This window comes from Cebidichthys violaceus, unplaced genomic scaffold (genome assembly GCF_023349555.1).
Source record: "Cebidichthys violaceus isolate CVI_PGR_0920_01 unplaced genomic scaffold, fCebVio1.0.p SCAF_21, whole genome shotgun sequence".
NCBI lineage: Eukaryota > Metazoa > Chordata > Actinopteri > Perciformes > Stichaeidae > Cebidichthys > Cebidichthys violaceus.
In genome coordinates this window covers 676,097-701,865 of record NW_027176384.1, presented here as the reverse complement: position 1 = coordinate 701,865, position 25,769 = coordinate 676,097, and the positions used below count along the sequence as shown (strand labels likewise).

Sequence of the window (25,769 nt, the reverse complement as noted above, 5' to 3'; positions counted from 1 at the left end):
TGGTGCAGGCGCCAGAGCGAATTAACTCTTCATGCTCCATCAACAATTTAGTTAATTAGCTCATTTGTAATTGGCCGGCTTTGTTGCCAGGATGTTAGTGGGGGGACATCAAAGGAAGAAGGTGTTTGCAGCACTGCCGATTACAGGTTATCACATTGCCACTCAGAGCCTCTCTCTCTCTCTCTCTCTCTCTCTCTCTCTCTCTCTCTCTCTCTCTCTCATACACACTATCACTCTTTCCCTGGCTCTCTGCTCCCACACAGAGAAGAAAAGAAAGGGAAAGCTTTAATTTGAATATTCTAATTAGATTTGTAATTAACTGTGAAATAACGATCTGGCGAGTGTTTTTCACGGGCTGTAAATGTCCATGTGAATTCGCATAAACTATTGAAATCAGGACATTATTCGGGCGTATTTTCCAAATTATGCATTTCTCTACAGTAGTGACTGTAATAAGTTGCAGAAAGCTTAAAAAAATGTACTGATACAATAAACTAGTCCACCCATAGGGGACCCGCTGCAGGATTTAGGTCAGGCTTTCACTAATTCTACAGCAGCTTCTGAATTATTGCTAAAAGGTGTATCTGTGAAATGATGTGACTCTAATAAAAAACTAGTGTTTACCAGTATTTGAAAGACGCAGCCAGACATGACATTAAGCTGCATTTTCACACCCTATCAACACATACAGTACACTCAAAGGAACAATAACAGTGATGGATTTAAATGAATCAGAGGTGAATATATATATACAGTATATCCCAACTATTGCCTGACAAGTGTGTTTGCTTATCCCCTTTGGAAAATGTGTCACATGTCAATGCCAAAATCCATTTTCTTCAGTGAACGCAGCACATCCAGCTAGTATAATTTCAGAAGCCATGCTTATGAAAAGCCAGTTTGCTGTGTGCACGGCATCATCCAACCTGGACCACACGCCCACAAGTCCAGGTAGAAGACTTTGCCTTGCAGCTTGGGAACAAACATGAGTGTGTGAGGAGGCAAGCCAGTATCAGATTAACAGGTTTTCTGATTTCTTGTCCTATCACCTCAGTACACTTACTTAAAGAAGACATCCGGCTGTCCCTCTGCACCGTGCGCTCTGTTCACGCGCAAACAGAACCTAAGTCTGTGTGCGCTGAGGATACTGTGTCTAGGTAGCTTAGCATGGTTATTTAGGCGAGGGGCCGAGACACACCGTATAAAGCGATGTGCCTGTGAATCCGGTAAGCTGGTAAGCCAGTGCAAAAGGATGCACGGTTGTAAAGACAAACTGAGCGAGCGAGAGAAAACAGGTACATTTCAAACTTTAAAGCGAGAGCACAGGTTGGCAGACGGTTTTGTAAGAATGCTTGCCAGAACATTGGCTGCTACAAAACAGAACAGTGTTGTCGCGCCCCCCCCACACACACACACACACACATCCCTGCAAGTCAGAGGCTGGCTCTATACTGTAACCCAGCCAGCACATGAAAACAGGCTCCAACAAAGAAGGCAGACTCGTCATCAGAACAAAGATGGCTGCTCGGTGGTGTGCCTTGGAGCAGTGATTGTCGGTGTCAGAGGGAGTCCTTTTATGTTTCCGGAGATGCCAGTCAGCTACACACACACACACACACACACAATGTGCACATGCACACACACACACACACACACACACACACACAGGCACAGTTTAAACAGGGTTACATAAAGCGGGTGTCAGATTTAGATGACAGTTTAGATGTTGGTAGTGGGAGGGAGTGGAGGGGGTACCCAAGTCAAGCTGGCGTCTCGTAGCTCGCTGTAGGAGCTCAGCTCAGCGGCGGTGACACGTTTAGTCATTCGTTGTTTTGTTGCATGAGGAAACTTGTCAAGATCAGCATTTAATAGCTCTTCAGTGTGCTTTTAAGTGTTCTCACCTGGAAAAGGTAGCCGCGAGGTGGCTGGCACCCTGAATTAGCTCTCTGAAGTTCAAAATGAAATAATATTGCTTGGGAATGTTTCTTGAGTGGTGGGTGTTGGGGGTTTGTGTGTGTGTGTGTGTGTGTGTGTGTGTGTGTGTGTGTGTGTGTGTGTGTGTGTGTGTGTGTGTGTGTGTGTGTGTGTGTGTGTGTGTGTGTGTGTGTGTATTTGCGTTGGAAACAGAAGAAATACAGAGACTGAAACATGAATGCTATTAGTGCATGTGCTGGAGCTATTTGCGTGTCTTTATGGGAGACACAGAAAACAGAGAATGCAATTAATGCTTGAACATTAAGCCACTTCATATGCATCATTTTACATATCTGTGTAAAGCCATGCCTGTACAAAACCTTCTACTTACTTATTGCAGTTTATGTAACGACTACTACACTTATTGGTATAAATCACTCCTGTTTTCAAGCTTCTCTAAGCTTAAAAAACCCAAAACTTGATTATCACGTCCAGATTGTTGTTTTTCTTCTCTAATACATACATGTCGTGTCCCCCTCTCTTTTGGCCTTTCACCTTGGATATCAATATCCTCCCACCTCAATAAAATACAATCTTACCCAGACATAAACAGATAATTGCTCCCACACACACACACACACTTAACTCTTCCACTCTCTGTCACCCATCTGCTCTCCTTATTACAGGAATGCCGGCTCCATGTTAAAATGGCAAGCTCGGCCGCTAACGCGAACCACGGTGTCTGTAACCCACTGCTAATTAAACCCACAAGGCTGTAGCCAAGTGTATCCGTCTCAATGTAATGTACACACACACACACATACACACACACTGTGGAGGCAGGCAGGCAGGCCCCTGGCCCCTGGATAGCTGAGCTCCCCTCTACCCCTCCACATGTCTGCTGCACTGTGACAAGACCTTTAAAACGGAGGGCATTACTTATGCACCACCACCATGGGGAGTGTGTGTGTGTGTGTGTGTGTGTGTGTGTGTGTGTATATGCTCTTGTTTATTCATGCCAGTAGGTGTGCAATGTGTGTGTAGTTGCATATGAGTGTGTATGCATTAGTTTGAATTTAGTATTGGTGTGTGTTTGTGTGTCACGTGCACAGTAGACAGTTTGGGGGCCTAACTTGCTGTTATCTACTGGGCCTTTGTAGCCCCTGATAATACACACAGACAATTACAAAAAGTGTATCGTCAATATATGCTGGCTTGAGTAGATTTATTATTGGGCCCTTAGTGGACGTTGATGGCCTATACATATTCATATACACAGCTGTGGGGGAAAACCTTTGAGATGTTTTGTTCCCTTCTCTTAAGCGAGGAGAGAAACTGCAGCATCCAATAAAAAAAAAAAGAAATCGTTATCAACGTCTGTGTCTCACCTCTCCCTCCCCCTCACTCTCTATTTATCACTCTCTTTGTCTCTTTATTTGCTCTGAGTTCTCTACCTTTGCTACATCCCTCAGTCTCCATCCCTTTCTTCACTGTTCACACACGGTCTCTTCATCACGCGAGTAATTCCCTCTTCAAGGCAGAAATCGATGTTCCTCTAAACTGTCAACATAAACAGGAGCCAGCCAGGCCTGACAGTGAGACCTCGACCTCCAGGTGTAACATATTACACCTGGATGCTACAGTTAGTTATGAGTCACTTCGACTCTTTTGTTTTTCTATTTCGTCATCCAAATTTTGTTTGTTTTCAACGACAAATTATTTAGACGCTTTTATAATTACAGGACCAGCAACCAAAAGGCAGCAAGGATCAGAGCTACAGTGTAATGACATTTTTCATATAAGTGGAGAAAAAAAATCATACAAGAGGGAAGGAATGGAGGGAGATAAAATAAGAGATGAGAATAACATTTTGCCCACATTTCAGTAAATCAGGCATTCTTTCATTAATGTTTTTTGTCTGCCCATTTGCCCCCCCCCCCCTCTTTTTTGTTTTTGTGCGGCATTATTAATGCACAGTAGGACACACTGCCATTTGAATATTTCATAAATGCATGTAGTAATCTGGCTGTAATCACCTTGCTAACTGGCCAGCGGTGGAAGATGTGAGTGTGGAAGTAAATAACTAGCTGGAGCACTGTCGAGAGGCTTTAACACACACACACACACACACACACATTGACAAAATGTGTGAAAAACAAGCAGCTTGTCGATGAGAGGCAAACTTAATAAAGATTTTTCCCCCCTCTATATATATTTTTTTTTTTGTAATGAGGTATCTTCAGGGACAGCGAGCAGCCCGCTCTGTGCTTTTGAAGCAGCTGTAATTCATGACACACGCCATACATCAAGTGCATAAGATAGCATTATGGGCAGTGAAATGAAAAGGGTATTTGCAACATTAGTTCCCTCATCCTGCGAGGGACGTGATTAAATGATTAATGTAATGCCCCCTTTTTGCATGCGCATTCTGAAACAGCAATTAGGCACAGGACTGGAGAAATCCACCAGTTTGTCCCTCCCCTCTCTGCCGCTATCCCTCATCCATCCCGCTCCCCACCCCTTCTTTTTTTTTTTTTTAATGCTACCTCATTCTTGATTTATAATGAAAAAAATTCTGAGCATTTGACCTGAAATGGTGACAAAAATATAAGCGTGGATGAGATGGAATGGTTTTAAATGTGTGCAGTGTAATTGAAAGGTACAGAGCTATTGTGATTACAAATGTTCTATTCAGCTTTTGATTGGCAGGCCAAGAGAATCCGGCTCAATGAGTTCTTGTTTTGCACATTGCAGATAAACAAGAAGTGAGGGGTGTGGAAGAGAATCGAGGAGTATGTGGTGGGAGTGTGTATTTTTGTGTGTTTCTGTATCGGTGTGTGTGTGTGTGTGTGTGTGTGTGTGTGTGTGTGTGTGTGCCAATCAGTGTTTGCGCAAGTTCATGATAATGTAAGCAAGTCTGTGTGTTCTTAAATAAAGCGAAAGCCAGGGAGAGAGAGAGATTTTGTACTCCCTCTAATGCACTGGAGGCAGCGCTGTAAATGATCATTGAAAGGTCTGCAAGCTAACCTATAATTACTGGAGATAAAGTGGCAGCTCTGGCATTTCATAAGCATGCCTCCTCAAAGCTTGCTTTGTGAGTTTGTCACCAATGATCATTTAGATAGAGGCTCATTACCCAGCATCACAACACTTTAGAAACCCCTTTCGCCCCATATTTGCGCGCTCGCTTGTGTGTGCATATGTGTGCTTTACCGGGAATAAAGGTCTATCTTAATGGTGAGGATCTTTTGTTTCCTACAGACGAAATCCAATCAAGACAAAAAAAAAAAACTCATTGACTGTTATGGCTGTCTGGCTGCCTTTTTCCTTTTAATGAGGCGAACACACCAGATACATTTAATATGTCTGCTGCTGGATAATGCACCTTCAGTGGAAGAGCTGCTTTTGTGTGTCAAATGTTGCCGGTGTTAAATTGTGTGTATTGTTTTTGGTAAACGAAGGAGACAAAGTCGTTCTGCTGGGCAAGCATCTTTTATTCTCTGCAGAAAGCAGCGCTCCGGGTGGTGCTGAAGTTAGCCATCTCAACTGGCACAGGCCCATTGTCATGTAAAACATGGCACCACACACCGTCATGTTGCTTCTAATTACCTCATTTCAGAGTGGAACAATGGTTCATAACAGTATCCTATAGATAATTGTCCCAGTATAGAAATATTATCATTAAAACAAAACAGTGGTGAAGTTGATATTGTAATTATCATCCTCCGCCATTTGGATCATGGTGAAAATGAATAGAGTTTGCTGTCTTCTGCTAGCTTTGACATATTTGATAGATTTTAATTTCTCTCTCTCTCTCTCTCTCTCTCTCTCTCTCTCTCTCTCTCTCTCTGTCTGTGTGTCTGTGTGTGTGTGTGTGTGTCTGTCTGTCCCTCCCTCCACCTCCAGGCATTTAAACAGTGAACATGCCCTTGATGATCGGAGCACAGCCCAGTGTAGAGTCCAAATGCAAGTCGTACAGCAGCTGGAAATACAAGTAAGTTTTCTGTCGAGTAATACAGAGCAAAAACACACCTCAGTGCAGATTTGGAACAAAGCTATATGTATTGTCACATTTTTGCCATTGTCCCATTCTACTATAGTGAACTCATTTCTCATTTAAGTCACTTATCATCCAGTCAAAACAAATTTTTCGAAAGTTATGTGAGTGAGAGAAAGGCCATACTGTGGTCTGCTTAATACTTCCAGACAAGCAGGACCTGCTGAATTCAACAAAGCCACTAAACAAAGGAATCCTCAGGCCTTACAACCAAAGCCATTATGGCTGTTTTAATTGAATTAAGCGTGTGCTTTATTTTCTCTGCTTTCTTTTTTTTCTTTCTTTTTCTTTCCAATTAATAGCGAGCGCATCTCTCCCGGTCTGCTGTGTTAATTAACTGCACTTTGCACCTGAAGAAAGCTCAAAAGGAGGGAACTATTTTCAGTAGGTGGAGCGTGACCTTATTAAGAAGTCATGCTGGCTAGATAATGAGAGCGCTGATTGAGCGACATTATTACTCAGCACTGCCGACAACCGCTCCCCTTCCTTTAGAAACAAATAGATACGTATGTTTTAAACTAGGCTCAAACAAAGTGCCGGCTGGAAATATTCAGTCTGCCAGTTGAAACCGGGCCATCATGCTTTGCACGGTAGCGTACTTTAGGTCAGATATAAAATTATTATAATTAAAATGAGATCAATGCTTAATAATTTAATGGTAAAAGGGTTTACGTTATAAAGAGATCCATTTGGAACTTGTGTTCTTTTCCTAGCAAAGCCAAGCATCTCCTCAACCACATACTTATTTTCTGGTCTGATAAACAGTTTATATTTAATTGTTAGGCAGCTGGTCTTAAAAGTAAATACATTCTGTTGGCCTGTTAAAAAAAGGAATAGAAAAAAAGGATTTATGTTATTTTATTTCATTTTCTGTGTTTTTTGTCATTGAAACACAAATCTATTGAAGCTTGTGCTTTACAGTGTGACCAATTACAGTGCACTTGTGTTGTCTTGTCCTGTCTCTTCTCTTTCCCCCCTTTTCTTTCATTCCTTACTCCCACCATCCCTCTCTTCCTCTTTTTTTTCCACGAGAGCCGTCACTAGTAATGAGGCCCAGCTCTGTCTATGTGTGCACCTCTGTGTGTGTGTGTGTGTGTGTGTGTGTGTGTGTGTGTGTGTGGGTGTGGGTGTGTGTGTGCATGCCTACTCGCATGTGTGTTTCTCTGTGTGTGTGTGTTTGGTTCTTGTGTGTGTGTTAAGGGTGTGGGGGGGTTGAGCCTTTCACTTGGTCCAGTCCCTGTCACTCCCTGTGAATTAGATTGATGATAGGCGATGGCCGGGGCCACTAACTGGACCGGGGAGGCGGGACCGCCTGGCACCCTGTTTGGAAGACCCCTTCACCTCTCAGCAGCGGCTGGCTGCGCTCCATCCCCCTAACAGTGTCCATAGGACTTTGAGCAGACGCTCAGGACCACCTAATTTATGGCCCAACTAGCTTGTTACTGTCAGAGTCTCGCTGACCTAAATTTTGCTATTGACAAAAAGATGAAATGCTATTTGTTTGGCCTGACCTGTCTGCACCCTTTCCTCCCCCCAACCTCTTGTTCTCCTTACATCCCCGGCAGAACTGTTTCTTTCTCGCTTGGTTTATATGAAACATCTTCTTTCTTTCTGTCTGTCTTCTCACTCTACAACCCCAATGTTATATCTTGTGTTATTTATTCTCATCCTTCTTTCTATTCCTCTCCTCTCCTCTAATCTACTCTAATGTACTCTCTTCTTCTTCTCTCTTAACAGCTTTCTAAAGAACGTGAGCGTCTTCAGGCAATGATGGCCCACTTGCACATGCGGCCCTCGGAACCCAAGTCATCTCCCAAACCAGTGAGTGCATATTGCTCTGGCCACCGTAAACAGGCTTGACTGTGAATAAGGACCCCACACAGAAAATGAACAGTTTAACCACCCGGCAGTTGTGTGAGCGACAGAAGATGAAAGGGGGGAATGGGATTTGTAATACAAAGTTCCATCTGCTTCATATCAGGTATTGTGCGCCGTGAGAGGACAATAGAGTTTGCAAGTGTATTAGATGGCAGTGGAGTCCTCGTCTAAAATACAGGGTCATTTCTTTGTGATGGATATAATAGCCAAAACAACCTGTTGGCTGCTGATGACTGGCTCGGTGGCCGCAGTAGCACTCCAAAACGGAATGAGAGAGAAGAAGATATGTCATTTTAACAACAAACACCTGTAAATTACAGCTGAGTGGAGAAGATGATGTGACGTTGACATAAATACCAGCAGTGCTGCTGAAATTGGTTGCAGAAAAAAAATATCCAAAATTGTGAAAGGGGTCCTCGAAGAAGTAAAAAGATGTCATTCTGCATTTTCTTTCTCTCGCCTTTTACTTTTAGATGGAATGATTATGAATACAGTTCTCCCAACCGATATTTGAATTTAATAAGATGATACATTTGAGCAAACATTATTTCTTTCCAGTTTTAGATGTTTTTTAAATACTTCAGAGCAAAACATTGTTAGCGTGTTTCTGCTGCTTAGTAAGTGCCTACTTTCAATAGAATCATTTTCCTCATCACCTCTCATCATAGAATGTAGATAATCATAAGATAGCATAATTATCCCATAATTCCATCAGGAATCAAACTCCCTTTTTATTAATCAATCTTTCTCTCTCTCTCTCTCTCTCCCTCTGTAGCTTTTTTTTAATCTTCAAAACTCCAGCAGCTTGGTTCCATCTTGCCCAATAAAGAATTTGCAGCCTATAATCCACGCCTGAATATGAATGAATGATGCTAATGAAGTATTGCATTACATAAAGCACACATGAAAGAGCGGCTAATTGCATTTGATGGTGGGGGCAATTCAGACAGAATTCTTAAACGAACAGTTAAGTCCTCAGTTTTAAGGCTCCCCCGCTTTTTAAGATGAAGATTTGGCGCAGCGAACAACATCCACGTGTGTGTGTGTGTGTGTGTGTGTGTGTGTGTGTGTGTGTGTGTGTGTGTGTGTGTGTGTGTGTGTGTGTGTGTGTGTGTGTGTGTGGCAAAAGTGAACAGACATAACAAAAGAGAGATGGTTGTCAGATTTCAAATGACAGCATGGATTTACGCCCGGGAGAATCACAGGTGCAGGATAGAAACAGCCGAGACATTTGATAAATATGAGTAGTCTGTGTTATAAGTCCTATTTTTTCATTAGTGAAGCTCACGAACAACCAATGCCAGACGAATACAAGACACAAGCGCACTGTCTCCAATATGACCCCATTTATTCTCTGAATCACACTTCATTAACTGCTACCTTTTGGCCATGCCATGGATGGATGAGAATCAAAGTTAGCAAGGCTGCAAGTTCTGAATAATAATCTCTCTCTCTCTCTCTCTCTCACTCTCTCTCCCTCCCTCAACCTTGAGTGTGTATTCAGATGAACTCCTCCATCCATTTGACCATATACAATTCTATTTAGCCAAAAATAATGGGATAGCAGACCTGCAAACATGTCACGCTTGTCGCTGTGTCTCGTAGGTGAAGAGGCGGCAAAAAGGACAGGAAATTCTGATTCAACATTATAAATATACATGCCTGTACTCACAAATAAAGGCCTTTATTTTTAATTTAGTTTCTATATTTTCAGGTATTTCCTGCCATACAGTATGTGAGTGTTTATCAAATTCTCTTTTGAGCAAAATGCTGTTGGTATTTCACAGTTTAGGGTCTGGTTTGGGTGCATGTAGAATGCAGGGAATGAGCAATCATTATATACACACACACACACACACACACACACACACTGACCTCAACCACTATGAAGTTAATGGCCATTTGCACATTACATATTTAATATTAATAAATTAATGTTAGTGATCAAGTGTGTGTATGTTGGTGTGTGTCTGTCAGAAAAAAAACATAGTTAACTGAAAAAGACTGACCATAATTAGTAGTTTTCTTAAAGCAATGTCCATTACATGGCTGTAGTTATTGTTTTAGGTAGATGTTTCTGAGAATTGGCTCTGTATATACATTCTGACCTATTGAAATGTAGTAATAATACTAATCAATAATAATAATAAACTTTATTCATATAGCACTCTTAACAGTGTTACAAAGTGCTTCTCAGAAGGAAAGAAAACCAAACAAGGCAGATAAAATGAGAATAAGGCCAAAGGACGTAAAGACAGTAAAGATCAGACAAATGGGAATAAAAACAGTATAAATCAAAAACTTTCACAAATTGATGTATATACTTGCTCAACTGTTGTCAGCAGAGGCCTGTACTGTATATATGCAGCCAGCCCTGGTCCCAGCCCATTGTGTAGCAGCTCATTACAGCTAAGTGGGTATATAATTATCATCTGAAAACCCCTACATCCACTGGAGTCTCTCAAACTTGACATTTCATCGTATTTATCAACACATGCCACAAATGACCGCCAATACCTTCTCCTCAGCCTCACTCCTCCATCTCTCCATGCCTTCGGCCCCCCATTCCCTTCCTTCTTTCAAGTCGCTTTTAATTCAAACTCTCGCATTGAATGCATTCCACTTGTAGACTCACAATTAAGGCAATTTGGTCTGAATATGTAACGATGTCATTACCATTCCAACTAAATTAGCGCAGAGACTAAAAGGTCAGTTAGGAATTTTCTAGTCGGTTAGAGCCTCTCACATGAGATTTGGGAAGCAGGCGCAAAAGTGGTGGAAAAGCCGGACGATTAGCGAGCCCAGTTGGCATTCGTGCCAGAGGTGACTAACACTCTCTGGTCCCTGATGTTGAAGGAGTGGAGGAGACAAAGACAGAGTGAATGTGAGTGTGAGTCCATGCAGTATTTTTTTTACTTAAAAGTGTCTTTTTTTTCTACCTTAGAGAAAGAACGTGAACCTCTACTAATTATTATACTTCCTCGTGAACTGGAAGTCTCACTGGATTAGGGAGGATAAATCTATAACTGTAATAATGACTTCCAGTTGTGCTGTTGATGATGTTTTATCAGATTTAACGGCGCAAGTCTTTTATGAATGAGCAATCAACCAGGTTTATCTAGCCCGGTTATTATACTCTCTCGCTACACAATCCATTTAGGATCTTTGGCCTAGTGGGCTCAGAGTCGCTGCCAATATCTACGACAACGCCGCCGCAACAGCAACTTCAGGGTTTCCCTTTCATACCGAAGTACAACATAATGTCATGAGTTGGGTGGTGGTTCTGCACCTGGCTCGGATAACCCGATTCGCACAAACAGCGAGCAAGGTTTCACCAGCTCATTGCTCCAGTGTGGAAGGAGTATGGGTGATTGTAGTGGGGGAGATAGAGAAGGAGGGAGGGAGTGATAAATAGAGAGATAAAGAGAGATGGGGCTGGGATAACACGGAGGCTGATCGTTGGATAATCTTGAACAGCATGCTCTAATTAGAATTCTTATGATACAATTTGGTGGTTGTAATTAGTGGAGATGGGCTGGCTCCTCTCCACGAGCCTTGTTAGTGGAAACACAGCTGTGTTAGAGAGGAGGAGAGCAGACACTCTGCTCTGTCAGAGAAACCACAAAATAATGCTTCCCTCTCTCTGTCTGTCTCCCTCCCTCTCTCTCTCTCTCCCTGCTGTTTGCATCTGTCTCGTTCTCACCCTCCGCCCGTGCTTTATCTTCCTCCAACCCCAGCTCAACTTGGTGTCCAGCGTCACCATGTCCAAGAACTTGCCCTCAGCATCGCCCCCCAACTTACCTCAGACACCCACCACGCCCACAGCACCTATCACACCCATGGCTGCCATGCCCCAGGTGCCATCAATACTGGGAGGAGCAAACGTCCCCAGTATGGGAGCCTTGCGCAGACGCCACTCGGACAAATACTCCATGCCTCTGTCGTCAGGTAGGACCAACTACTCAGCACTGAACATGACACAGAAATATGATCATACAGGGCTGAAAGTTCACTGTCAAGCAAAGTTTTACAATATGTTTGATTGCATGTGAATCCTTAGAAAATAGCAATATAAAGGTTTTGTGTTGTGAAATTCAACTCCTAAATTGCTTGAATATATTGTGAATTGAGCCTGACGCTGAGACAAACACACAGACTGATGCATTAAGACACTGGCCTATTAGATGTTAATTTAGCTCAAATTCTCATTCTGTTTCTGAATTGTGTCACTCATTTGACACATTTGATTAAAATTTAAATTCAGAATTTGTTAACTTGAACACTTATTTTTTCCCTTTTTAAACAGAATTTATATTATAATATAATGACATAGAAATTGCAAATTACCTCAACCCTGAACACTGCACTATTAATAGTACTCAACCCATAATTGCGTTGCAGTGCTTTTTTTTTGTGAATACACACACACTCACACACACACACACACACACACACACACACACACACACGTACACTGACAAACACACACAACCACATAGGCTTGTTGGTCTTAGCAATGTGAGACGTCTGGTGGGTTTATAAAAGCAAGCCTGTGTTTAATCACTCTATATGTAAATAGACAAGAACTTCCTCTGTGCATAAATATTACATGAATGTTAATTAAGTTCAAATAATGGTGGAAAAATACAATATTTATTACATTAAGACATTCCGTGTGTTAAGCTTAGCATTTTAAACGGTCCGTCTTTGATGTTTATATTTACTCTCTCTGTGTTTAGTGTGGAGACGTATAAATTATTCAACTTCACCCTAACTAACTACACGGATCTCATTTTATGGACGTATGAGTGTTTAAGATCTCTCACGAGAGAGATTAATTAAAAATGCATTTTGTTAGACATAGAAAATGCTGATTTGATGTGCCCCCTCTAACCCCCCCTCCCACCTTACCCTCTTTTTCTCCCCCTCCTCCTCTTTCTCTCTCCCCCCTTTTAATTTGATGTAACCTTGAGTAAATTCAATACCTAAAGGAATAAAAATTTACCCAATTATTTCAGGTGGTGACACAGTATTTATTTTTCCAGAGATTGCCCCAAACTACGAGTTTTATAAGAACGCAGATGTCAGACCGCCATTTACTTATGCAACCCTCATAAGACAGGTGAGTGGGAAATAAATTAACTTTGCCTGATTAGATTAAAATTAATTGCTGCATGAATCATGGCAGCTTTCTCAATCCGTTGGTGCGTGTGTGTGTGTGTGTGTGCGCGTCAGTTACGTGGTCTCGTTAGTAAACCATTATTTGATGTCATCTCATTTCAGGCTATCATGGACTCTGCCGACATGCAGTTAACGCTTAATGAAATCTACAGCTGGTTCACACGCACGTTCGCCTACTTCAGACGCAATGCTGCAACTTGGAAGGTAACCCCAATGTACCCTCAGCCCCCGATGCAGCCCTCCACCTCCACCTCGCTATGCCCTTTCACTCGTCTTCCTCCCGCTGAAGTCAAAAACCAAACCTTAAGAAAGCACATATTTACCCAGCGCCCGAGCGATTAATACTCCTATCCCCTTCTCCCTCACCTCTCTCTTGAATAGAGGCCATTGTTCCTCTTATTTATTTTTTCCTTCATTCCGCCTTTTCTGCTTGGAGATGACAGAAGGAATTATTCTGCCTTAGCTATCGTTTTCCTAATTTGGGTGCAATTAATAGCGGAGGCTCGGCGTCGAGAGGAGAGCGCTGTGATGCACTAATTATACAGCAGCCACTCCATCATCAGCACCTTTTGTTAAGAGAGACACCCCACCTCCTAGTCCTGAAACCACCTTCTCCCGCATATCATTGGTGAATTAGTAAGAAAGATGGCTGTTTGTCTTTTAACCAGCTCTCAGCTTTGTGAAGGGTGTAGGCCAAAGATGCACACTCACGGGAACTCACATGTACACAAACACATAACTGTGTCTGAGAGTGAGTTTAAGGGTGTGTTCATGTGGAACTAAAGACAGGGAGGAAAGTGAGAATTGGCCTGTCATGGAGGTAGCACTCCTTATTTATCCACACAAAGGGCCCATTTGTATATCTGTCCTGCCAACTTTATTGTCCTGTTTTCCTCCCCAAAGATGATAAAATAAAATGTCTTTCCTGCAGCACATGTTTTAACCAGAAGCGTGTCTGCCTGCTGATAAAGAAAGCCTCGCTGAGCGTCAGTGTTTTGTCCTCGTGGCCCCTGCGCGTCATTCGTTAGCCGCCTTTAGCCTTTGTGGCTGAACGGAGGACTGGAGGGGAAACCCAACCAGCCGCTCATCAGTATGCAAGACGTGGCGCAGCACTAGATTTAGCAAAGTGAATTAATTTGGATTTGGGATGCAAATGAGCACATGGGCGTGTGATCACCAATTCAGGAGGGCATGCAAATAGATCGGTGCCCTTTTCCAGTTTGTTAGGTACAGTGCGTGCCATGTTTTGCTGCGTAGTACTGTTATGACAAGATATGTTCTCAGAGGTTTTGTGGCTGTTGTTTGCTGCACACCATCTCAAATGTTTTTTGTTTTTTTCTTGCTTTCCTGAAAAAAAGCTCCTCTGTTCCTGTGATACAATAGCAATGATATCACAATGACATTAGAAATATCTAGTCTCCTGGCTCGCACAATAACCAAGGTGATCTATTTACATCCACATCTCCACATCTCCACAATTCCCTTTGTAAGCATTAGTGGGATGATCAGCGTTTGGGCTTGTCATTTGATTAACGGACAAAATTTGTTTTGTTTTTTAAAAAGAGAGAAGAAGAAAAGAAATACTGAAATGAAAGGTAGTTTAATATCTCAGCTTGGTCTCAACAGCTCAAAAGAATGCCCCCCCCCCCCCCCCCCCCTTTCCTCTCTCTCTTTTCCTCTCACCCAGAAGCTTATTAGTTCTAACTATATAGCATGCATAATAAAACTGCTCATTTGCTCATTAATATTAAAATTATCATATTCAGAGCCATGGGCATTAAGATCAATCAAATCCTGGGATTTTCAGGTCAGATGCGAGATCTGCTTATGAGTTTTTTTTTTCCTTTTTTGAGTCCCTTTTTCTTGGAGAAAGAGCAGTACACACCGAGCTAAGGCAGATGATAAATATGAGAGGCAGGGATATTAAAGCCAAGGTTATTATATGTAGAGTCTGATGCATGTTTTAATTATGGTCATATGGTCATATTAATTTAAGAGGGCTTTTTTCAATAGGTTTTCCTTATTTTGTAATTAATGAAAACACCTTACTGGTTTATTGTATAAAAGATATATGCCGCTTTAATTTAAACACAGCTTTTCATAATACATTTGAGAGGTAAAGTGTCATTTAAGCACGTATTCAACACCCGATGTGACACCACATGGAGAATATTTGGACTTATAGATGTCAGATGCAGTTCACCTTAATCCTCCTTATTCTTTCAGGCCCACACACACACTCTTTCAAACACACACAAACACACTGACACAAGGGCCTCCTGATGACTGTCTTTTTTCTTGCAATACTGTCATCTTTTAAGCGATGTGTCCATTAAGAGAAATGCTTTTCTGGAGCAGAAAGGGTTACTGACATCACCATTATCAAGGCCGGCATTACCACTTCTGTCACCACCATAAGCCATTCGCTATGCTGATTACCTCCTTTTAGCCTACTTACTCTGATTGATATGTACTGTGTGCAGGACTTGTAAGAGCATTCGCTCTCACTCAATTTTTACTAATTAAATCAATGGTGCGTGAATGTTAAGAATTTCTTCAAAATGCAAGAAAAAAAATCAATTTCCAAGCCTTCTTTTTTTTCTTGATGGTTAATGAATGAATGTGACTCGTTTTACCTCATCCCTCTGACCTGTGTGTCATGTCTCTCTGCAGAACGCTGTTCGCCACAACCTCAGTCTGCACAAGTGCTTCGTGCGTGTGGAGAACGTGAAGGGGGCGGTGTGGACGGTAGATGAGATGGAGTACCAGAAACGCAGGTCGCAGAAGATCACAGGGTACGAATCCTGTCACCTCTCCTTAGATCTAGAGCTGAAGGTCAACGACATGTAGAGGATCAGAGGGCCCAAATTCAGTCCTCTTCTTGGAAACGCACCCTTTCTCCGTCTCCTTTTCTGTCCAGTTATTTCTTACTTCTTAATTATATGGACTGTTTAGTCTTTCTGCTGTGCAATTTGTTCTTTAGTTACTAATATTTGATATATTTTCACAACAGTATTACGAACAAGGCAAGTTACAGGTTGAACTCATTTCTTTTTTTGTTTGAATGTATCCAGAAGCCCATCACTTGTCAAGAACCTGCCCTCCAGTCTTGGCTATGGAAGTGCACTAAACGCCAGCTTACAGGTATGAACCAAAAGCCTCAGTGAAGCTCTGACTCACCAGCTGCCTGTTTGTTTGACTGACAGGCTAGACTACTGCCTGACTGATTGACCGAATGTGTGACTGAATGAGCATAGTTGCCGTGAACAATAGGGCTCCACATTAGGACACACACACATAAGAGAAAGCAGGTTCTTTTTGTCCTTACACTCAGGTTTCTGCCTCTTTCTCTTTCTCTGTGTTTCTGTATCTCTTCTCTTACACCTTCCTCTCTCTCTGTCTTTCTCTCTCTTTCTCCTCCTCTCTTCTTCCTGTACACCGTCAGACTCAGAAGGCCACCCTGTGGTCGAATCAGGAAGCAACTCCCCCCCTCTTTCTTTCCGTCCTTTTTCCCCTTCTTTTTGCTGTGGCAGCCACCCTAGATTGATAGTGGCATGTGCAAATGCAAGGGCATGTGCATTAATATTTATCTAAGCTGTCATAAATGATTTGGCTTCATAGTGTACGCCGGCGAGGTGCTCATGGCAAAAACTTTAAAAATTTAATCACTGTATATAACTTTAATGCGCAGCAGGCGAAAGTGTCAGGAGTTTTTATTATTTTGAGATAAGGTTTTGGGGGACTTTTTTTAATAGCCACACCACACAAGGGCACATGAATGGCAGCTGGGGGGGAAATAGCCAGCAACAGAGTAGAAAAACTTGAGCATGAGACAACTGTGTTTTAATAATTACTATGTTAAATCTTACCATTCTCTTACCTGCTCCTCTTGTATCGATTTTTATGATTCCCCTCTCTCCCTCCACACGCCTCAGCTGCCTCCGACCCTTTACACTTTTGAACTCTCTCACCCCTTTTGACATGGCTATGCCCACATATCTTTCCTCCATCTTCCACCAAACTCTAATCCTCAATATTCCTTCTCAATTTCCCTCCCTCCTGCAGGCTGCCCTGGCTGAGACCTCCCTGCCCTTGCTGGGGACCCCCGGCCTCATGAACAGCGGCTCCACTGGTCCGATGGGAGGCAGCTGCCACGGCCTCCTGGGCGGAGATCCGTCCATCCTGACGGGCTTGAGTCCACCCGGACTGTTGGGCGGAAGTCCACCCGGAATGTTGGGCGGGAGTCCGCATGGACTGCTGGGTGGCAGCCCCCCAGGTATGCTGAGCGGCAGCCCCCCCAACCTGTTGCACTCTGCCCATGATGGTTTCAACGGCTCACTCGACCACCTGGACACCAACGGACACGGCAGCCCCGGATACTCCCCACCAGTACATATGTGAGTTCCAACAGATTACTCCTGCAACCGATACTCCATCCAAGCATGAATGCAAAAGATAACTACTATTTTTATTTTTTCAAACAATGTATTGGTGTTCATTTGATTATTATAAAAAAAACAGTAGTCAAGTGAAAATAAGAATGTAAACCAACGAAGTGAACTCATTATCCTTTAACCCAGAATCCCTTCTTGAGATAATTGTGTCACACATCCTACATTTTTTTATGAGTACCTATTTGAGAATGCAAGCACATGTTCAACCACCCACCTCCACTCCTACACTCACTGTCCTTATGCCCTTTGTTAGTTTAATTGCTTGATATTTAACCCACAGTACCAGTATGTTCTTCAGTATGCCATGACCCGGGGGCAAGGTTCAATTTCCAGTATGTATCGCATCAGACCTCTCTCTCTGTCTCTGCTGTGGTTTTATTTTAATGGCATTGTGCTAATACCTGAGGTGAGCCTGACGTTTTGGATAACAATTTGGTTCTAACTCTATAAATAGGCTCTATTACACATTCATCTTTGATTACACCACCGTCTGCATTATAGGGTTTTAGCTGCTATATTTTATGCAAGACTGTTCCTATTAATATTGAGTAAGTGTAATTACTTTAAAAATCACTCCTTTTTCCCATCTCTGTTTTAATGGAGCTGAGAGAGAAAGAGAGTGTTTTTAAAAAATGAATCTCATGTGAGTTTCAGGAAATGTCTGAAACAACGTGAGCGGGCGATGTCCCTCGCCGTGGTGAAAGTAGCATGCAGGGAAACACACACGCTCACGAGGCACACGTGAGACAAACAGAAATCGCACATTAATGATTCTCATCCACTGTCCATCAAAGCCCATGTTGCAAAGTCGGGCGACATTAGCTAACCACTTCTGTAATGGATAAAGGGTGCACTCAGGCTGCATGCCGCTCTCCGAGTGTGTCTGTGAGAACAGAAAAAAAAGTGTTTAGTTAGCCCTACCAGACATCTATACGTTAATCTATTTGGACGTGTTTACCCCTCTCTGAAATGGGGTGTTAAGTGGAGCAAATCTGCCCGGCTCCAGACAGAATCCCAGTGTTACCACTCCCCCAGGTCATTTAACTTTTAGTAACCGGACAGCATTGACTTTCTCTTTCTTGCTTGCTCTCTCTTCTCTCTGGCCACGCTGCCTTGACACTGACATGAGTGGCTGTGGAGGATGAGATGCATTCATCCATCCCTCCCTCCATCACCGCCTGCCTTTACACAGCCACGACAACCTCAAAATGGAAGAAATGTGTTTTTCATGACTGGCTTTTCCGGGATGTTGTTTAAATAATGGAATGGCTTGTAGCACTAAACTAAATAGCACATCACCTTGAAGGCCTTTCTCAGGAGAGGACTCCTCAGCACAACCAAGTCAATCCAACAATTAGACAAACCTCTCCTTCCCTGCAACGTCTGAAGGTTAATGCTATCTGCTTAACCGCAAACCAGATCGCCCCAGGCCATGCTGGGTGTATGTGTGTGTGTGTGTGTGTGTGTGTGTGTGTGTGTGTGTGTGTGTGTGTGTGTGTGTGTGTGTGTGTGTGTGTGTGTGTGTGTGTGTGTGTCTGCGCTTGTGTGTATGCGTGTGCAATACACTCATGTAGACCCTGAGGGGTGAAGCTTAAAAGAAGTAGTACTGTATACCAGGAGAGCCTCTGCAACTGTAAAATCAGCGTGAGCGCATTAGCAACTCCACACGAAATGAGAATGACCCGAGAAGAGCATTTATTCCTAGAAACCAACTTCCAGCTGGAGTCAAATAAAAGCAAATCAAATCTGTGTAATATCACTCTATTTCATCGGCCGTGTCTTGTGCTGTCACATCAAATTGTTTGGTGTTAGTTAATGAATCACAGTGAGGTGTTATGAATATCTTTGGTTGCCCCCCTCAGTCCTCACCGCCTCCCTTTACTGCCCCCACACACACCACCTCTCCTGTCCCCCAACCTACCATTAGGCCCGTGGACTAATGACCTTATTTGCATCCCTGACATACCTCTGCATGATTGCTGGTGCTAATCTCCAATTGATGTGAGAGCAGGCATCTCGAAAGCACGCACACACAAACGCAGAGCACGACGTATTTATTACACCGCAAAGTCCAGCGTTTACTCCTGAGCGACTCAGTAATGGCAGCTAGCCATTAAGTACTAAATGGCTCATCCACATTTTTTAATACAGTGTCAGAAAGCTCAGGCCTGTGAATATGGTCCTGCATATTTTTCTTCAAAGCCACACAAACAGCTTATGAGCTGCATATTCGAATAACAGAGGAGATCTTTGGTACGCAGTATATAAACATTAATAAATGGCGTGTAGCACACTATGATGTGGTTGTAAACAGATTAGTGTTTTATTAAAGTATTTGTTGACAACTTTAACTCCTCCTGTGGCCACCCATAATTTGAGGGTGGTGTATAAAAACAATGAATGACAATACAGTAAAGATTTGTATTTTTTGACAAATACTGTACCTGTAATAATCACTTAAAAATGCCCTTCTAGTTGGTACATCACATTATACTGTATTATAAACCCTTAATTATTAAAAAAAATCCTGAATAGAGGGAATTAAATCCTTAAAATGTACCTTTATCCTTATACAAATGTTGGCAGTATGTTTCAATGTGTCTAAATTGTTATATCAAATGTTTTATCATTTAGGACTTTTGGGCATATAGATATATGCCCAAAAGTCCCAAACTGAATTTACTATTCTAATAAGTAGTATTTAAAAAGGCTGGAGACAGAGAGTGTTTCTCGTCTTTGTTTCGTTCATGAATAAATATTGAATCTGTTGTTGATACATTCTCTGCGTTAATATTTTTACATAAAAGAACAAAAATTTGTACGGTCGGATTTTACTGTATTTCACAAAACAACGACAGAATTGAATTTACTCCTTAATAAAAATGAGTCTTTTCATTCAGTCGGGTCTGTAGTGTCAGGTCACAGTGTTTCTGTTTGTGTGTTTTTTTTCTTATTCCTCTCGCTGCCTCCATGAATCTGAGGGGCAGAAACAGAAATATTCATCGCTCCGCTTGCATCCTGCTAAGATCAGCCTCTTCTTTTCATCCCGCCACATCAGAATATTAATTTACAGTGTTTGGTTTGAATATTAAAGTCATCTGTACCTTTTAAAATTCTCTTCAAATCCAAAGCCCCTCTTCCTCTCTCCCCCCCTTCCACTGATGAAGGCAAACCCAGGAGAGAGGCTATGAGACGCGTCCTAACGCACCACCACTTGATAAGTCTCCCTCTCTCTCCACTCTCCTCTTTCATAGTCTAGGGGGATTTTCTGATGCATCCGATGCGTCAGAAATAATTAGGTTTTGTCAGATTTATCATCGTGGCACAAACCCCTCTCCCCAACTAGGGCCCCAGATCATGTTATGCCTTGTTTGTGTGTGACAGCATTATTATTCTTTTTACTCGCCCAACACTTTTTTTCCGCCCACTCCTCTGTTGTTCTGAGGGGAGCGGCGTCCTGCTCGCAGCGCCGCTGCTGCTTCCTGCCCAGCGCTTATTGACAGTGGCTAAAGATATTCATCCATTTAGAGTTAAAAACATGTATCATGGTGTCCGAGCCAACTGCCGGGGCTGAAGTTGATTAATGGCAGAACCTAGCTGCCGGTTTTGCCTCTTGAGGAGCGACATGCACAGCCCCTGCATATTAACGAGTGGCTGCGCTTTCTATTAACTAGATAAAAAAGCCTCTCCTCTGCCTTTGCTCCAGGGGGCTCAGGGATGAAAAATTCTCCATTATTTATCATGTGGCCTGTTTTTTTTCCCCCTTTTTTTCCTTTTTCATGTATTTCAACCTGGTGTCATCAGTAAACTTTTAAATGCCAAACATGTCTGGAACATCACAGCTTATCGGCCTTACAGGGGCCATGTTTTTCATGCAATTTTCATGCGCTTACTTACAGTAGACGTGAGGCATCATGTCGAATTAGTGTCTCGCAAACAACACGGTTGTTACTTTCACTAGATGATGCATGTAATGGCTGTTATCTGCCTGTTTTCTGATACAACAAAATATTTATCTGTGAGCTGAACACCACATTGTGTATTCCATGTGCAGAAAAGGGGCTTAATGACCAGAAACCCTTTCTCTCTTTTAAATAATATTATTCTATGACGGTAATAATTAGCTTTTCTTTATTTTCTTGCTCTCTTAACTGCTAACGGCTGTACATTTAGCAGGTAATTCAAAATTACATCAATGAGGTCAAACAAGTGCTATTAGCTGCAGAAAATTTCCCATAAACCATGAAAATCTAACATTTCTCGTCGATGTGATTGTGTCGTAGGCCTCCCATTCACGTGAAGGAGGAGCCACTTAACATGGATGAAGATGACTGTCCGATGTCACTGGTGACGACAGCCAATCACAGTCCAGAGCTGGACGATGACCGGGAGCTGGAGGAAGGGAACTTATCAGACGACCTGGAGTGACTAGGATACAGTTTTTGGTCAACGTGTCCCTTCACCCAGCCGCACTGTTTCTCTCACACAAACCTCCTGCAAGACGACAAACCACTCCACAGTCCAAGCAACCACAGCTGACTCTCTCTTTGTCTCTCTCACCACTGGGACTATTTATTGAGCATGCATCCGGATGGAGACCGGTCCGAAGGAACTCTTTGTTGCAGCCCTTTGGGATCCCCACACATGACAGGCATGAGATGTCTGATTAGAATTAACTCTTTGAGACCTATTTCATTAGACAAGGCGTAGCCACACACAGTACAAGGATGATGGACTCATGGATAGGGGGAAAAAACATGTAACAAATGAGCAAATCATGTTCCGTTGAAAGCTAGCGGCCTCATATACTGCCAAAAAGGAAGACGTTTTATGTTTGTGAATAATCCAACCCCCAGTAGTTGTTCGTGTGTAGAGACAATTGCTGGTTCAATTCAAGTTGTTGCTCTGTTATCATTTGCACAGGAGTAGTCTCAGAAATTTGTGTCACTGCCTGTATGTTGCTACTATAATGAAAACCAGTATATTATTTTTAGCTCCTTTTTTTTTTTACCATTGTTAATTTCAAAATCTGATTTTAGACACCAACAACTGTAAATGCCATTCCCTGAATCACACCAGTAATGGAAATGCGGTACCAAGACTGTTGTTGCAGCTGTCCAGAAAAAATAGTGAGAAAAAAAAAGAAAAAAAAAGTTGGCTTCCAGTCTATTATCTGTTTGTGATTAAAAGTTAAAAAAAAAAACTGGAAATCAAGTTGGGGAAAATAGTAGTTTGTATAAAGCACCATTTACAAAAACAAATGCATTTCCGCATAATTTTCTTCTTGCTGTTCTCCTTACCTCCTCGTTCTAAAGCTTTGTCTACCTGCAAACAGTCACAGGCAACAGCTAGAAACCAAAGCCAACACTAGCAATGGCCAATAGCTTATAGACAGAAGCCACCAAACTCCTCTTGGTCCGTCTTCTGTGACTTTAAACTAGTACAAAGAGAAGCTTTTGTTCCGCAAACTACCTTCGAATAACCTCTGGGATTGTTTCATTTAGCCCTATACAAAGATGATCACGAGATAGAGAGAGGGGGGGAAGTAAATGCTGATTTTGATGTGTAATTTGATAACTCATTGAACGTCCACTTTGGAGATTTTCTGCCAGCCGTACTGTAGGTAAAAAGGTGATGTGATATTTGAACTGCAGGCATTTTTGTGATTTGACTGGTAGAGAGCAGCTAACTGTAAAAGTGGATCCTGACCAAAACAAAACATTTGTGTATTCAATGGAAGTGCAGAAACATTGTGTTGTTGTGAAGTTTATTTTTTTTTTCTATTTTAATTTTTTTACTTTGTTTAATTAATGCATAACACATCACACGTCATTGTTTTATTTGTTTTACGTTCTTTAATTTCTGACCTGGTGAATATGTAATGTTCTAAGTGGGACTGTCAAAATAATGTCACGTCTTATTTCCGTGGCGGTTTTGTTCCGAGCTGCGTCGAAACCGAAACTGAAAACATCGCTAACCAAACATGAAAAATATCTAGTGAAGCCAAATAAGTCATAATTTCAAGTTGATATGAAATGGCTCGGTTACCATGTGAAAGCAAATAATAATAGCCATTGCAGAGGAGGATATCTAAGGTGAAAGTTAACCTTTTCTAGGTGATATTTGCTTTAACGTCATCAAGTACTCATCGTGTGGTTCATTGCTTCTAAACTATACAGACACAACTGGTGTAAGCACTGATGTTCTCTGTGTAGGTAACCAGCTTTTTATAACACACTTGGTATTTAAAGAGACTAAGAGAAGTAGTTAACCTGGAGACTACGTCTCATCATTTCCCTCACGGCTAATGTCATCTAGAAAAGTGTTGTTGCTTTAATGGTCATTTCTGTTTTCAGTAAACCAAAGTTACACAAAATTCTGCCTCCTCTTGTATGGGATAACAAAATGCTAAAACAACCACACACACACACACACACCCTGTCAGAGACTAGCATACATGCAGGCGAACAGACACACATACACAGACCCCTGAGCTTTTGGTCTGCCGACCTTCTTGTTTCGGTTAACTCTCCAGCTGCAGAACATGTATGCTGTCAAAGAACCGACGAGTGGCTTTGTATTGTGCTGTAACGACCAAAATGGAAACACTGTGCATATGTTGTTTTCAAGCGTTGTGCCAAGCCAAGGAGTTGGCTGTGAGAGCTTAACACGCAGACACGTGCAGTACTGTACAAACACGCAGCATGTAAATACACACACACTCACACACACACATGCCAGTTCCACGTCAAGAGGGTACTGGGCCCAGGAACAAAGCTTATCCCTTCAATACTTAGCTGGAGTCAGCAAAGCGACTTGAAGACGACGTTCTTAATAATCTTATCACACCAAATAAAAAGGATGCCGCGTCTTTCAAACAAAAAAGAAGAGAAAAAAAAGGGTTCTCCCACTTACCCAAAAAGGCTTTCTAAAAGCTTCTACCTCTGCACAACAAATTCAGAACAATTATGACAGATTGCACGAGTTATTAGAATGCCACAAGAGCTGTTACACTTTACAACGCTTGTCTCCCAGGACGTGGCTCAAACCAACGTTTACATTCCCTGCGTCAAGATACGGAAGATTTGCATTGTAATAGGTTGTCCTCAAACATTTGTAGAATGATAATGTATAGATTACCTGTAAGGGAATATTGTGTTTTAAAAATGCATGTCTAAAAATCATTTGGTGGACTGGAAACAAGAATCAATAAAAAGAATAATAATAAAAATCATCGGGACGATGGCCTAAATGTACGTACAATGCATAGGAGTGCGTTACCTCAGATATACTGTTTTGGGAGGGATAAAACCTGTCAGCCACAGAATGCATATTACCTGTAGATTTGCATGGGTTTTGTATAAATTAAGTTAAAAAAAAAAAAATGTCTAAAATAGTTGCTTGCACATAATACCAGAAAGACCTCCAGAACTGCGATCTGCTCCTCCACTAGATTTTAGGATTGTCTGGATTTTCTGGGTTGATTTTGTCTGTATTTTGATAACTGTGCATACTTATGTAAAAAAAAATGTTGGTGGACCCATAAATTTACCAGACTTTTTTCTAAGAGAAAAAAAAATCTCAGTGTTTCTTTTCTGACTTACCTGAATTTTTACTGTTTCTCTCTCATTGCTCGCTAAGAATAGCAAACCTGCTTTTTCTGCATCTGCTTTGCGTAGCTGTAAGGCTTAACCTAATGTGTGTATTTATTGCTTGTACCTCTGTGCATACTTTATGAAGCATTATGTCTGGCAGTTGAGTCATGTATCCTTTCTACTGCTATCCTTCTCTAATAATTGGGAATATGATCCCCCTATGTATACAGTAAATTGGGACTGTAGCAAACATATGTTTATGTAATTGGTGAAAACTTTTTTTAGTTTGTTTCATTTCCTTTTGATCGAGATTCAACTACTTTTTTTGATACTTTTCATTACTGTGTACTGTGTCCATACGTTAAAGGTTCTCTGACATTAGAAGGTCATGGTTGAGAATTGTAACAGACGTTATTATTTTCTGTATTCATGGCATTTCACTGCTGAATAAAATAAAGGACCAAAACTTGGAATTTGAAAAGCAACTGTCTACCTCCAGCATCAGAGACTAGATCCCCCCCTCCATTGTTACACATATATCTTTTATTCTACAAAGGCACAGCCATGAAAATCTAGCACACTTTTAACGTTTCAGGAGCTGCTACTACGGAGATGTGAAGGAAAGGGTTGGAAAAAATAATAATTAAAGTTTAATGTATATGTTACAAGGCTTTGTTCGGGCTTCCAGCA

General features: G+C 41.9%; 1 protein-coding gene across 3 annotated transcripts in view; it reads left to right on the top strand.

Annotated features, from left to right (window-relative positions):
• foxp2 (forkhead box P2) overlaps positions 1-25,552 on the top strand; it is a 93,558-nt gene extending 68,006 nt beyond the window's left edge. For 2 of the 3 annotated variants that reach the window (XM_068716818.1, XM_068716816.1), the window contains 9 exons: positions 5,821-5,908; positions 7,709-7,792; positions 11,587-11,797; positions 12,868-12,971; positions 13,133-13,234; positions 15,704-15,825; positions 16,105-16,174; positions 17,096-17,427; positions 21,768-25,552. In XM_068716818.1, the coding sequence (XP_068572919.1) occupies positions 5,821-5,908; positions 7,709-7,792; positions 11,587-11,797; positions 12,868-12,971; positions 13,133-13,234; positions 15,704-15,825; positions 16,105-16,174; positions 17,096-17,427; positions 21,768-21,912 (1,258 nt within the window). In that variant the 3' untranslated portion in view covers positions 21,913-25,552. The remainder of the gene's footprint in view (positions 1-5,820; positions 5,909-7,708; positions 7,793-11,586; positions 11,798-12,867; positions 12,972-13,132; positions 13,235-15,703; positions 15,826-16,104; positions 16,175-17,095; positions 17,428-21,767) is intronic. The other variant, XM_068716817.1, reaches the window with a different exon arrangement.
• Positions 25,553-25,769: the final 217 nt, after the last annotated feature.